Source organism: Salvia miltiorrhiza, chromosome 2 (assembly GCF_028751815.1).
Source record: "Salvia miltiorrhiza cultivar Shanhuang (shh) chromosome 2, IMPLAD_Smil_shh, whole genome shotgun sequence".
Lineage (NCBI taxonomy): Eukaryota > Viridiplantae > Streptophyta > Magnoliopsida > Lamiales > Lamiaceae > Salvia > Salvia miltiorrhiza.
Genome location: NC_080388.1, coordinates 38,446,974 through 38,463,108, shown reverse-complemented (window position 1 = coordinate 38,463,108; position 16,135 = coordinate 38,446,974). Strand labels below are relative to the sequence as shown.

The 16,135-nt window shown below is 34.3% G+C and overlaps 1 protein-coding gene across 1 annotated transcript; it reads left to right on the top strand.

Moving 5' to 3' along the window:
• The first annotated feature begins 6,687 nt into the window (after positions 1-6,687).
• Positions 6,688-7,406, top strand: LOC131012327 (monothiol glutaredoxin-S9-like). The gene has a single exon (XM_057940268.1). The coding sequence runs from the start codon at positions 6,809-6,811 to the stop codon at positions 7,268-7,270; it is 462 nt and encodes a 153-aa protein (XP_057796251.1). The 5' UTR covers positions 6,688-6,808; the 3' UTR covers positions 7,271-7,406.
• Positions 7,407-16,135: the final 8,729 nt, after the last annotated feature.

Below are 16,135 nucleotides of genomic sequence, written 5' to 3'. Positions count from 1 at the left end.
GAGCTTACAAAGTTAAGTTAATGAAAAGAAAAGCTTGTCATCGACTACATTAATCGTTGGAGGAACTTAAATCTAAATTGTGAATATCAAGTGTTAGAAACTTCAGCAATTGAAATGTGCATCCAAGATATGATTGAAGTCTTCGATATATCGTGAAACGAGTTCAACACAAATTTTTCGAGGAATTGGCTGCTAGAGCTCATGATATTGAGTCAAGCATGATTGCAAATGGAATTGAAGAATTGTCGATGCAAGACCTTAACAACTTTGATGAAAGTCGAGAAACAAATGATGGGGAAAATATTTTGAAGAATCTCCAATTGAAGAAGAAGAGGGGACTATGTATCTAGTCACGAGTCCACGTTTAAATACATAATGCAACTTATAAATGCTCCTTGGTGACGGAGGTGATTCCTTTGCCTTGTCGTTGTGCGGCGGAACTCTCCGTGCAAATAAATTTACAGTTTTCCTATGCCCACAACTGGGTTCCGCTAGCGGTAAGTATAAGGTCGATCCCACGAGGAGTTGGTGTATTTTTCTCTCTTGTCACAGTCACGATATCGATCACACACTCGGGGTTGTGCCTTGATCAGAGCACTGGAAACAACGAACCTGAAATAAATCATAAGAAAGATCAAAAAATAAAAGGAACATGGTTTGGGCATAGTCTCGTCAAGTCTGGGCACAGTCATCGCTCATAGGTTCAAGGATTGTCATTGTGACTTCACGTCATTGGTTATGGGCAGATGTCAATAAGCTGGGCCCCCTTGTCACTTGTCACGTGCGCAGCCTACCCCGCCCTCATCCGCGCCCTTCATGTGGTTGCCCATAGGAAGTTTGTCAGACCCAAATGATTATCAGGCATATCTGAAGACATACTACCACTCGCCCACAATTGTCGCACTTCGTGGAGTCGGATTTCTCCTAACCCACATACTGCTTGTAACTTGGCCGTATCCAGAACAGTACCGGCCAGATAAAGTGCCGAGTTTGTCCAAGTTGTGTTGGAATCAGGCCAATTGCTTCAGGAACGTGATTGCACAAATCTTGTGCCCACATTAGACCTCACGATTTCACTTGCTCATACTTAACTCAATTTTTAGCCTCAAACCAAGTAAAACAATTACTTAGACATAATTAAATAAAATAACACAAAATACATAAACGAAATAAACATACTTGAATTGAAAGAGAAGTTCAAAAATAAAAGCAATCTTTGCGCAACACCAACTTTACCCAAAGCAAATAAAAACAATATATAAAATAAAAAGGTGCCCAAAGGGCTTGTTTCTTCCTTGACTAGACTCTCATTGAAAATAGAAATACAAAACAAACTAATCTAAAGTCAAGAATGGCTGGAAATTATGTGTTAAAATTCGTATCCAGCTCTTCTGTGGCTGCAGGAAAGTACTTATTTATATAGAGAAATGAGTGGGCATTGGGCCAAGTCCATGTAGATTAGGGCTTCTGGGCGTAGCAGGCAGCAGCTAGGTTTCTGGGCATGGCAGCTAGGGTTTCTGGGCGCAGCCAAGTTGCTGAGATTTCTTTCCATATATGCTTAGCCAAAATCAGATATGCATCCCATAACTTTGGCAAGTAAATTAATTCAGATCCTCCTATACATGGTAAGTGGATATCCGCCTCATTCTTTCCTTATGTTGATAGGTGCGCGCTGTGCCCTTGCACGCCAGGTTGTGCCTCAAAGTTAGCATCACAATTCTTCTTAGTTTCTGTTCGACCTCTGATTTGCGACTGTGCCCGTGAACACCAACTTTTTTCGATGTGCCCTGGAATGCCAAAATTTTCTCTTGTCTCGCTGCTGTGCCTTTGAACACAATTGGATATATCCCGCACGGTACTTGGTTTGGGCATAGGAGTACAACTGTTGTGCCCATGAATGATCTCAAATATGTGCCTCTTTTGAGGAATGCAGCCTGTTGTGCCCAAGATCCTATCCACCTGTCCTTATGCCCAAAATGTGTCCTCCCAAACACGAAAGACACAAAAACACAGGAAAACAAGACTCGATCTAGACCTAAAAGACACACGAAAAATGGGCTCGTCACTTGGTAAGAGCCTAAACTATCAATAAAGCTCATAGGCACGAGCAAAAACCATCTAACTCTTTGAACAAGCATCCAAGTTGAAAACTCCTTGATACGAGTATACAATAGCTATGAATTCAAATGAAGAAACTTAACATGAGTATAAAATGTATATAATTCAAATGAAAACTTATTGGCATGAGTATAAAAAATCTCCAAATTCAAGTCCAAGTTAAACACTCCTTCCAAAAGTATAAAATATCTACAAATATAAATTCAAATGAAGACCCATTAACACGAGTGTAGAATGTCTACAAATTCAAATTCAAATTCAAATTATGACTCCTTGACATGAGTATAAAATGTCTACAAATTCAAATTCAAGCTGAATACTCATTGACACGAGTATAAAATATCTACAAATTCAAGTGAACATGAGTATAAAAGCTTTACAATACAAGTTCAAGAACGCTCCTTGATACGATTTTAAACTTTCTAAATTCAAATTCAAATTGAAGAACTGTTGAATATGAGTATAAATATTTGTAAGATTGAAATCCAAGAACTCCATGATATGAGTATAAATTATCTAATAATAAATTCAAAATTATCGAAACTCGTTCATTTCCACGACAAGTTGTCCATAAAAAAGTTTAGAGATCCGGGGCAGTTGTAGGCACACAAATTTTATAAAAAAGAAAGAAGATTTTTATAAATTTTATATCTTTGTTTATTTTGGAGTCTTATAAAATCTTAAATTGAATAAGACATTATTAACAAAGAGATACTGCCATATCTCAAATATCTATATCAATTTCATTGGCAATAAGTCAAATTTTGACATTGATATATATAAATATTTGAGTGCCAATGAAATCACGCCACAATAACTCTAGGCCCAAAATAATACAGGCTCAAGCCTAAAGCACGATTCTTCCTACAACTATAAATATGAGTCTCCATCTTAGTTTCAAAACATACCAATTCATAATTGAAGAGCTCGAGAATTGAGAAGAATTCTCTACAATAAACTTATCTCCAATATTAAAGGTCATGTCTATGAGCTTTATTGAGGTTCAAAACGTTTTTCGTGGAAGCGGTCCAAAGCTCATATTAAGTTCAACGATCAATTTAGAAACAAGGCATAGGCCCTCAACATCAACGTTACAATGACAACCTCAAGTGAAACCAGACGTTGACGTAGGTCCTCTGCATTAACGTCATAATTAATGTTCGAAGCTCAGGTCAAACCAAATGTTCGATTCAGAAACAAGGCCCAAAGCATCAATGTTATAAAGCTCGAAGATCAAGTCCAAGAAAATCGGAGCTATATTTCCCCAATAAATTTCAATGACTATCCAAAGCCCGTTTTAAAATCAATTTGAAAAGAAGAATAAAAGGATCAAATAGAGATAACAACAAACGGATAAATACTTTTCAAACAAGAAATATAAAAATTATACGTAATTTTATACTCCCTCCATCCGCCAAAAGTAGACCACTTTGATTGGGCACAAGATTTAATAAAATTGGTGATGATTTTAATGTAGTGGAGAAAGGGTCCCACCACTTTATGAGATGTGTGGTTGAGATTGAATTTGAGGTGGATTTTTTTTGTAAATAAAGAGTGTTTGTAAGGATAAAATATTAAAGTGGGTGGTGAGACCATTTCCATAAGAGGAAAGTGGTCTACTCTTTGCGGACGCCCAATATAGTAAAAGTGGTCTACTTTTGACGGACGGATGGAGTATTTATTAAATTGAATATATAAATTTGTGTTTACACACGATTAAGTAAGATTAAAACAGTAAACTTTTCATTAAATAGGAATTTTTAGTAGCTAGGATTCGCTATGTTTTAAGGTATAAGAAATAAATATTTTAAATAATCATGTAACAGTGGATTTAAATTTAAATATTTAATTAAATTATTTTAATATATAGTACTATTAGGCCGACACATGCACATCAACATTGGTATACTTTTTTGGGAAAATGTGCAGATTGACCCCCGAAGTAGTAGCCCCTATAGCGTATAACCCATCTTATTCACTGTGTGTGCAACTAAACCCCTGAACTCCGAGAAAAGGGTGCAAATTCCCTCCTTTGACCTAATGCCGTTAAGTGTCCGTTAACGTTTGGGTTTAATTTCACCCTCTACTTCAGGGGTGGATCTGCACCTTAATTTTTTTTTTTTTTAATTTCAGCAACCCACCTCCAGAATCAACTTAATCGCCCCCTGTACTCATCGGCTCCAACTTACACTTTGTTAGTTCGCACGCGCTCAATCTCTTGATCGTCGACTGCTTACCGCTGACATGCAGCAGCATCACCAACTCCAGATGTGAACCTGGATCGAATCTTGCTTGGTCCAAATCCATATCCGTATTTTTTTACTTAGGTCAGGATCCGGTCCAAATCCATTAGGTCCAAAAAAACGAGATTCATGTCCAGATCCATTAGATTCACAGGGTCTCGAGTCCTAACCCGGATCCATTCTTTTTTCTCTTTTAAAATAAATTTACAAATATTAAATTAACCAAAAATAAAATCATAATTATTATCTAGAGTTTTAATAATTATACAAAAATAAATAAATAAAATTTAAATATATATTATATAGATAAATATATACACAATTAATATCATAAGATAAGCCTAAAAGGTTAAGGTGTTGGAGGATATGCTGTTGTGCGGGACGGTGAAGAAGCTAGTGGCGTTGTTGCATGTAAGCGGTGGGCAGTCGACAACTAAGAGATTGGGCGCGTGCGAGCTGACAAGGTGCAAGTCAGAATCGATTAGTACGGGGGCGGTTAAGTTGATGCCGGAGGTAGGTTGCTGAAATTATAAAAAATAAAATAAAAAATTAAGGTGCAGATCCACCCCTGAAGTAGAGGGTGCAATTAAACCCAAATGTTAACGGACACTTAATGGCGTTTGGTCAGAGGGGGGAATTTGCACCCTTTTCTCGGAGTTCAGGGGTTTAATTGCACACACAGTGAGTAAGAGGGGTTATACGCTATAGGGGCTACTACTTCGAGGGCCAATCTGCACATTTTTCCTACTTTTTTTATTGGACAAACATAAATTTTAAAGGTCACGTTGCAATGACTTGAACCCGAGACTTTTAACCTTAGACATTAATTACTCTACCACTATGCGACAAGCACACTATCCTTGCTACTTGGCTGATGTTAGGAAATTACAAAAAAACACACTAGCACTACTTACCCACAAGGCAGACCCAAGATTTATTGATATGAGAGTTGAACTTGTTGAAGTATAGAATTTGAAGGTATTGCACGGGGTCCCCGAATCAATTTTTTTTGGTCAGTCTATACATTTCTTTTTTTTGTGTGTATCCAAATAGAATAGTAATGGATTTAGTATTAGAACTCAGTCACTTACTATTATAAATAATTGTTCTCTTTCTATTGATTCAACAACAAGTACATTGAAATTACGTAAAAGCTAATTCTATGCATTTTTTAAAAAGATATTCCATTTTTTTTACAAAAGTAAACTAATTTTATATATAATTCATAATTTTACTTTAACTAGAGAATTAATCGACTCAAGCTCAATACTGAAAATCAACCAAGAAATAAAAATAGGATAAAAACAATATAAATTAACAAATTAATATAACAAATCACTACAAAATGTAATATAATTTACATAAAAAATGCTACAATTATTAAACTAATATTTTATATTCTGCTTCATATATAATAATAATAATAACTCAAAATTTGGTAGGCCTGGTTACCCAATACATCTCGGGCGCTAGTAAAAGAGAGATTTTTAACTAGAAAATTTCTGTTAAATATATGTAACATAACATTTCTTATTGTTACCTTATTGTTAGTATTTACATATATTAAAATTGCGCACTTTCAATTAAAATAAAAAAATATTTACAATCAAGGGAAAAAATGCTAATAAAAAAATTATAATCTAATTAAAATTCCTCTAAATTTGATTGGATTCCATAAGGACCATAACCCAACAGGTGGATGATGGTATTACTAGTTACTTCTTCCGTTCTCACAAAATGTATTTAATTAATTTTTTTATTTTCGTTCGCTTTTATAAAATGTATCTAATTTATTTTAGTAAGTTTTTCGTTCACAATAAAGTGAAATATTTACTCCAATCATAATACATTCAACTATTTTATTAAAATTCGTGCTATTTACAGATAAATATTTTCTCTGTCCACGAAAAAGAGTTTTATTTGGAATTCGGCACGGATTTAAGAAAGTTGTTAAAGTAGGTATAAGTGGAATAAAAGTGCAATTTGTAGAGGTAATATTAATACAAAAAAATAAAATAAAAGTATATTTTTAATTATAAAGTAGAATAAAAGTATAATTTATAGTTAAATATAAAAGAAAATGTATGATGTGATGATTCAAAAAAATAAATAATATTCTTTTTTATAAAAAAAAGTAGGATTATTTTTTGTGAATTTAGCGAATACTTTTTATGAGGACGGAGGATGGAGTAGTGGCCATAATCCAAAAATTGCGGCACCGACTATTTTTTATGTAGGTGGTGACGCGATTTGAAGGAGAAAAAAAATGTAGGTGGTGACGTAACATAATTTTGCACCTTTCACGAAAACAATGGCTATGATGTAACTCATCGCAAATCCACAACATTTATGACGCGTAACAAACGTGCAACCGCCTTTTTCACGCTCCACTCTTCTAACAAACCCTCTCTCTCTCTCTAATGTGTAGATAAATACACTTCCGTCGCATGTCACACACACAAAACCAAACTGGAAAAGGCAACAACAATATAAGTGAAACTATGCAAGAGGCAATCCATAACATTCCGACAACTTTAAAGGCGGAGAACAGCGTTAGATTCCTCCGGAAGATGGCTGTGGGCCCCACCCCGAGCCAGCGGAGAGACGAGGTGAGGAGAATGGTGGCGGAGAGCGCGGTGGTGGTGGTGGGGAGGAGGGGCTGCTGCATGAGCCACGTGGCGAAGCGGCTGCTGCAGGGGCTGGGGGCCAACCCGGCCGTCTACGAGGTTGACGACCGCTGCGAGGACGACGTCGTCGCCGAGCTGCGGGCGTCCAACGCCGCCGCCGTGCAGCTGCCGGTGGTATTCGTGGGCGGTCGGTGGCTCGGCGGGTTGGATCGGATCATGGCGAGTCACATCACTGGCGAGTTGACTCCCTTGCTCAAGCAGGCTGGGGCCTTGTGGCTCTGATCCATCATTTTGCATTCATGATTTCGAATATATTTCGTGACTTAGATTTAATTTTATTTAAATTTTTGTTATGATGCTCGTGACTCTTTCTTCTTCTGCGTGATCGATATTAATACGATGGGGAAATTTGGAAATATTCGATTTTCAGTAGTTAACTAACCTAATCTTTTGATTTTCTCAATGCATTTCTCGAATATTCTAAATTTTAGTTAAAATATTATGTTTATTTCGAATGATAATCTCTATTCTCTAGCATGATACACATGCAAGTCGATCACCGTAATTTTATATTCAAAATCGTGTTGTGCGTGCTCAACATTATACCGAGTATAAAAGAAAAGAAAAAAAATTGATGTGGGTGCGTTGGTGTATAGTGTTATTGTTTAGAAAGATTAAAACCTTTGTTATATATATAAATTTTGATTGATTTATCATTTTTGGCAAAACCATAATCACTCTACCACTGAACAATCATAAACACAACTAGATCTAGACTTAAAGTCTAGACTTTAAGTCTACATACTAAGATTTCTTCAAATAGATATAGTTGCCTTCTTTGAATTTGGAATTCCAAGGAAATATTTGGTTTAGTCGTGAAGTAATTGATAAAATAATTTAATTTAATTAATTATTTTATTTGCATGATTGAGTCTATAATAGATAATTCGATTCGTATTCTAATCATATATACAATTGATTGATTATTTATCATTCTAAAATTAAGTGATTTATTTAATCACTTTTCAATCCTATTAATTTTATTTATCATATCCACTAAATCAAACGCTCTATGCTGATTATTATGAATAGTAACTGATAAACGGAGGAAGGTGAGCAACCTGCAAGTGTGAGGAAGCTTGTTCTTAAACAAGCCGCAATCTGTATATCGAACACCAGTTTTTTTTTCCGTCAATTTGATGGCATTTTTGCAGTTACAATATTAATTGAGGATAATATTTTAAAAATTAAAAGAGAGAGGAGAGAGAAAAGAAGAAATATGAGAGAAGTTACGGCAAAAAAAGAAATATGAGAGAGGAGAGAGAAGACACCTCAAAGAAAAAAAATTAGAGAGAAAAGATGAGAGAGGAAAGAGAAAAATGATGATTTTTTGAAAAATTAAAGAATTATATTTTATTTAGGGGTTATTGCCAAAATATACATGTAGTTTGTCAATTTTCTGGTTTATAACATGACTTTATAATTTGACCAGAAAATAGATCAATTTTCAATTTAATCGCAATTATAACATGACTTTATAGTCTGACAAGAAAATACACCAAGTTTCAATTTATTCTCAATTATAACATGACCTTATTTAGATTATTTTTCATCATAGATGTATTAATATTTATTGTATTTATATTAAATTGTTATGTATAAAATATTGTTAATTGATCGATTAATATTTATAAAAATTAAGTTAGATGATTAATTATTTCATAATATATATATATAGAGTCAGAGGATTTTTTAGGACAGTAACTTAGATTGATTTGGAAATTAGGACAATAACTTTCGGACTTGTAAAAATAGGACACTAATTTTTTTTAGAGTAAAAATAGGACACTAATTAATAAGCGTCGTAAAAATAGGACATTTTTCAGTCGATAATTGGCCGAAAAATGTCTTGCGGATGCAACATTTATTAATTAGTGTCCTATTTTTACTCTAAAAAAAATTAGTGTCCTATTTATACAAGTTCGAAAGTTATTGTCCTAATTTCCAAATCAATCTAAGTTATTGTCCTAAAAAACCCTCTAACTCTATATATATATATATATGGACTTAGGCGCCACAGCGGCGCCTCCTCTGCCCCTTCGTCCGTTCGCCCAGTCGCCGCCGCTCCAGCTTGCCGCGGCGTCGTCGCCTCTTCCGATCATCCGCCGCCGCGCCTAGGATCTGGCGATCGGTGGGCAGCCGCGAAAGGGGATCACCCTGGGATCTGCACGCAGCCGCGAAAGGGGATCTGGCGATCTGCCACCGCTGCTCGCCTCCGTCGCCGCTGCATCCAAGCTGCAGCCGCCATGCCATCTCCGACGGTTTCGCCGGCTGTTGAGCCGGTAAATACTCTCTCCCATTCCCAGAGAGTTATCCCCAACATCAATGATGTTGTTCCTGTGAGAAATTACTCGATTGCTACTGATTTGCTTGGCAAACCTGCTGCTACTGCTCCGGTGTCTGCTCCGGCAATCTCTCCACCAAGGTTTTATCCGTCACGGCTCAATCTTCCTCAAATTTCCTCCAACTTTACCACTCATTCTGGCGGTTCTCTCCCAACTAAGGTTTCTGAAAACCTGGTTCCTGACCACTCGATGCCTTCTCCTCAAGAGACCAGAGATCAGATGGTGCAGGATAAGCCAACGTATGCGGCGGTTTCCAGACCTCTTTTATCTCGGAAGCCAGACGTCCTTGTTCATCGCTTAACGACGGTGCAACCAGAAAAGAAAGGTGATGTTATCGTGGTATCTATACCTCAGGATCTTTATCAGAAACGTATGGACGAATTCAAATTTGCGCTAATTGGTAGATTGGTTCTCCGGAAGGGTGATAAACCAAGAACGACTCATGACCTCAAGCAGGAGCTCGCGGATATCTGGCGACCAACAGCCCCTTGGCAACTTGTACCTATGGGAAAAATCTTTTTTTCCATTAAATTTCAAAACCCTGATGACAAAGCGTTGGCAAAAAAGAAGCAGATGTTGGAGTTGTCCAAGGGCTCTCTACGTCTACGTGAATGGACTCGGAATTTTGACCCATATAAGGAGCTTTCTTCTCTTTGTCAGGTTTGGGTTCGCGTTTATTATTTACCTGTTGAATATTGGACTCCTGATACTATTGCTAGTATTGGACGTGCTTTAGGGACTCCCATAAAAGTTGACGGCGCCTCTGCGGATGGTGATGTGGGTCATTATGCTCGCATTCTTGTGGAGCTTGATCTTGCGTTGCCTATACCTGAGTCGGCTCTTGTGGATTGTGCAGACAGTTATTTCCATGTGGAATTTGGTTTTGAGCAATTACCCTTCTATTGCAATAAATGTAAGATAACTGGACACACGATTGATAAGTGTAGAAAAAATCAAAAGCAAGAAGCTGTTTTGAAGGAGGCGATTGCTCCTAAGGTGGTTGCTGAAACCAATATGGTTAAGTCGACAGTTGGTGATTCCATTCTTATTAATGGAGCTACTACCGATGGCTTCCATGTGGCTAAGCATAAGAACAATTGGAAGCCTAAGGCTGGCTCTCAGTTGAACAGCCAAACAAGTAATGTGCACCGGAATTCTTTTGAGGCGCTTAATCAAGAACCGCTTGATTTGGATTATGCTCCGGACTTATTGGCTGCGGTTACTGTTCATGATCATTTGTTGCAGATGATAAATTCGGAAGATATGAGTAATGGCGTGGGCTCTGGTTCAAAAACGGAAAGTTTAGACGAGGAAATCATAGCAGATATTGAGCCTGCTGTGCAAATGGAAGTGGTCCGGGAAGAGGGCGACATCTCAGAAAATATGGGGCTTGCTGTTACAGCAGCTGATCCCCCAGTAACAGGTAGTGAAGCAGCCGAGCGACATGATTCGGGTGGTCGAATTTCAGCTGTAGGATCTGGGTTTGCCCAAACGGACAGGGTTTCTCTGCAGAATGTGGATATAAGTGGGAGTGTCCTTCTTGATAGTGGCAAGATTTCGTCAACTCCTGCCCCAGAGGATATTGATAAGCGTATTAGTCGTTTAGAGGAGCAGGTTAATCAAGGGATGCAATTGCTCTCGGAAGCGCCGGTAAAGCGAGGTCGTGGCCGCCCAAAGGGCACGGGAAAGGGTATGGGAAGGGAGCCTGTTCAAGCAGTTCCGGAAGGCAGCATAAAAGGTCGACTCAGAAATGCAGAGGAAATGGTTTACAGTCCGAGGGACTTTGTGGTTGATACTAGCAATAGTGCTAGCATGCGTGCAATGAATAATGTAGTCCATAGACATTGGTCGGATGAAATGGATGACGATCCTCTTTGGTAGATGCATAGATGTCCTGTGTTTGCTAGAGCCTTTGATTAGGTCTCTTTTTGTTTAACAATCTCTTTTCGAGTTTGATACCCTTAGACTGCGTTCTTGTGCTTTCATGGGTTTTTATTTTTCTTTTTCTTTTATAATAAACCTCAATTTCATATATATATATATATATATATATATATATATATATATATATTTTAAGCCATCAATATAATATCTTGTTATATATATATATTGAATATAAAAAAATACATATATTCTATTTTAATATATATATATATATTAAAATTTTGATTTTAATATTCTATTAATATATACTTTATATATTAATATAAAGTATTTATTTATTTAAATTATGAAATTATAAAATATTAGGACCAATAAAAAAATTAGGTACATATATAATAGAAACTATGTTAAAAAGTAAATATATATGTATTTATATATAGTATATTGTGAGATGAAAAGAAAATTAAAAATATTTAATGTATTAAATTTGATATTATTATACTAAATTAATTACAAAGTCATGTTATAATTGTAAATTAAATTGAAACTTGGTGTATTTTCTGGTCAGACTATAAAGTCATGTTATAATTGCAATTAAATTGAAAATTGATGTATTTTCTGGCTAAATTATAAGGTCATGTTATAAACCAGAAAATTGACAAAGTATATGTATTTTCTGGTAATAACCCCTTTTATTTATTTTAAATATATTTTTATACTCCACTAAATTAAAGATTATATCATGATTTTTAATTTGAGATGTATATTGAATTATTTTCGGTAATAACAGAATATATACAATATAGATATATATATTTACACAATATATAAAAGTAGAGTTGCAACTTGCAAGATTATATTTTTTCCAACAAATTTCTCGCAGTCTTCCCTCATTTTTATTCTATTTTATTTTGTCTAAAAAAGGTTAAATTTATTCATGAAAAATATATTCAATATGTATCTTAATTTGGTGTAAAAATCTATATATCACACAATTTTTAATTGAAATATTTTACCACTAAAATTTAAAAATTCGGGTTTTTAAGCTTTTATTTATTTACTTTTTGTTTTTTTTCTTCTTTATCCTTTCATTAAAAATTTGCGTAGTTTCACTTATGATTAGATAATCAATATGTTTCTCTAATTAAAAATTATGATAAAAAATTTAATTTGATATATAATACTCCATCGGTCCATGTTAAATGTGGTGTGGATGGAAGGGCACAAGTTTAAAAATAGTGGAGAAAGGATTTCATTGACAAAATAATTAATAGTATAAATTAAAATTTAAACACATACGAAAATAGTTGTTATCATGTTTATTCAAGTTATTTGGCATGTATTCGCTCACGATTCACCGGCAACACAATTATTATCAGCTTTTTAATAAAATCGAAATCCAACTAAAATAAGTATAACATTATTAATTAGTGTTATAATTTTTTCGAATCAATGTTATTAAATTAAATTTAATAAATTGAGAATTTTTTGTTTTACAAAAATAAATCTTATCTTATTTGCAAAGTTACATAGAAATAATAAGTGTAACTAAATTTCTTATATAATATTTTTCTGCATAAAAGATGGTCGAATTTAATTACTTACAAAAGATTATTATAATATATATATATATAGTATATATATATGGAGTATATGATAAAGTTATAGTAGTTTTCATAAAATTTAAGTTGGTTTAAATAGTCATTAATTTGACCTTAATTACATTGGTTTGTTTGTAGATTCAAACTCATAATTTTAACATATATATTATGTAATATTTTAGGATTTTGATTTATTATTATATGGTTCATCCATTAGATGTCCTGAAGGCTGAATGGATTTTGGATTTAGGATCTTGATTGAGTAATTAGTGTTAATTTTTTGAAAACAATTCGCATTTATTTATATTTAGATTTTAATTAATATTTATATTTATTTATTTATTTAAAATATCGTTCAATCTCAATATTTACCGTTGGTACCCTACTACTCGAAGGGCTTTTGGCGACAAGTTGAAGACTGGTGTTTGGGTGGGGCGGACTTCCTTTATTTTCACAATCCTCAGGTGCGCTCGGGATTGGGATTGGAAGAGTCGTCCGGTGGTTGCTCCGCGATAGAGTCTGCTGTCGGCGTTGAGTTTTCTTAAGGATCATCTGTTGGGTTCGTGCATTGAGATGATTCTTGTCTCTGGGTCTAATTGGTTGAGCTGGACTTGGGCTTTGCATTCTTTATACAAGCATATGGTGGGCAGCCGTTCGGTGATGAGTTTTCTCTTCTGTTGCTTCGGCTGGGTTCTTCTTTCTTGTTGGGTTGTTTTGTCTTATTTTAGTTTCTTTTCTTTCCTGTTGTTGTTCAATTGGCTTGAGCCGGGATTGTTTGGGGACGATGGTTAGGCCGGAGTTCCGAAAACTTTCCTTTCCGCTCGTCCAATCTTGTCTTGTTTTTTCGTCGTTTTTAGACGAGCACTCTTTTCCCTTTTTGCGGTTTTTCTCTTTGAGTTTTCTGTAAAAAGGTTTTAATGAGGCTCGGCCCTTAGTCTGTTTATCTGTGCTTTCAAGGCTTCCTAGATTTCTTTTTCCTTTTTTTCCCTTAATATATGGCCGCATTTTAATAATCTCAATGTTTACCGTGCATCGTACGGGCAAGCGAACTAGTTGTTAGTAGTCGTGAGTGTCCCATGGGAGATGGATTTGTTCCATGCTAACCCCATTCTCTTTCGGATATGAAGTACGTAGGCTATGGAGCTCATCAATTATCAAGAAAAAATAAAATAATTGATGTAATTATAGTCTAAAATGCTGCCAAAATCTTATCATTCTACGGCACTAAGGAAATAACAAGGGTGACTTTAAGTAAATTTGGTTAATGTATAATTACTTACAAATAATCATACAAAAAGAATAGGTATTAGTGAAATTTAACCTCAAAAAGAAAATGAATGTTCCCCCATTTCTTTCCTAGTTTATTCTAATAAGAAAATTCCTCTCTCTCTTTTTTTTTTTTTTTTTTTTTTTTTTTTAAAGGCGAAATTCTTAGCTTGTTTGATATCTCATACAATTCTACTCTAGTGGCCCAAATAATTATAAACAAGCTACAATAGTGTTAATTTTTTAAAGTCTAGGCCCATTGAATCATCTTACACCCAAACTATCACGCCCAAATTGAAATTGAAATTCAAATAGGCCTATGAATATATACAGAACCGATCACCTACCCACCGTGGGCAAACATAACGTGCCCACCACTGATGTGGCAATATTAATTAGGAAGGAGAATTAATAAATCTTACCCTAATTAAAATTATCTTACTCTAATTACAATTGCCACATCAGTGATGGGCATGTTATGTTTGCCCACGGTGGGTAGGTGATCGGATCTGTGAATATATAATAGGTTGAAGTTGAACTAGAAGTTTTTCTTTTTTATGAGAGCTATTAGATTTTCCGTATTAAAGAGCTATAGATTAGATTCAGTAGCTTGAAAAGTTGTTGGTCATTATACAACTTTTATCATTAAAGTTAACTTAATGCAGACGAGATCATCTTTCCCACAAATTTACTGTGTCCCATCGTGTTTTACTTTCAATTTGTTATAAATTTTAATAATTTTTTCTTCAATATTAATTTTATTATTTTTTAATATGATTTTAAGATAATTAACAAGGGTTCACTTATCCAATTAGGGGCTTATAATTTTTTTTATATTTATTTGAATTAATAATGAATTATTTTGATTAATTAGTTCAAAATTAGGCTATTTTTTCTTAAAATTTTAATTTTTAGTGATAATTAATTAGAGTTTATTATATAATAATATTTTTAATTTTTATAACTTAAAATGGAGAAATTAAGAGTGTGATACGGTGGGTCACAAGAAATTGTGGGACAGATGATCCCAACCGAGCTTAATGTGTTTCTACCCACGCCTTCAATTAAATATGAAAACTAGTTGCAAAAAAAAAAAAAAAAGTAAAGGATAGTTTGAGAAATATTAGTTTAGCTCGTGCTCCCCTAAAAATGTACATCCGTCCCACTTTGATAGTTCACGTTACTTTTTTACACATATTAAAAAATATAATTTATATACAATTATTCTATTTTACCCTTATTCATTATTCAACATATTATCTTCACAAGTATTAAATATATAACTTTATTTTAATAAACGAAGAGACACTTGCATTAGACCGATCTCATGACTCTTATATATGACATCGGGCAGGTTTGGCTCAGTGGGCTGTGGACGGGACACGGACTCGGGCCGGTATCTATAAAAATTAAATGCTTATGCTAGAAATTAAAGCTAATATCATTGAATTTAAAAATCAATGTTTGTCTATTGTACCACAAGGTCCACAACGTCCTTATTGATTTTTATTATAAATTTTATTTATAAAGTCTTATTTGATATAAAAAAGAGTCACATTTCCGCATAAAATTTAATTTGTTATTAAAAAAAGTCTTATTTACTCTTAAAAAAGTCTTATTTACTTTTACAAAAAAAATTATTTGATTTTATGAAAAATCATATTCACATTTAACCAAAGTTTTTTTTATGAACAAAAAGTTTTATTTGCTTTTAATGAAAGTCTTATTTGTTAGTTGAGAAAAAATTTATTTAATTTTATTAAAGAATTTTGTTTTGTAATTTTAATTTAAAAAGTAAATTAAGAGTACCTTGTAACATCTAAAAAAAATAAGTTAGTCTTGGATATAACCGGGTGTACCGTACAATCGAGTTGACTCGCACCCTGATCCGAACATGCATCCTTACCCAAATCGTGTAAATGACACTGCCTATAATTGACACTATTATGTTATACAAATGACACTGCGTATAAATGACACTATAACATTGC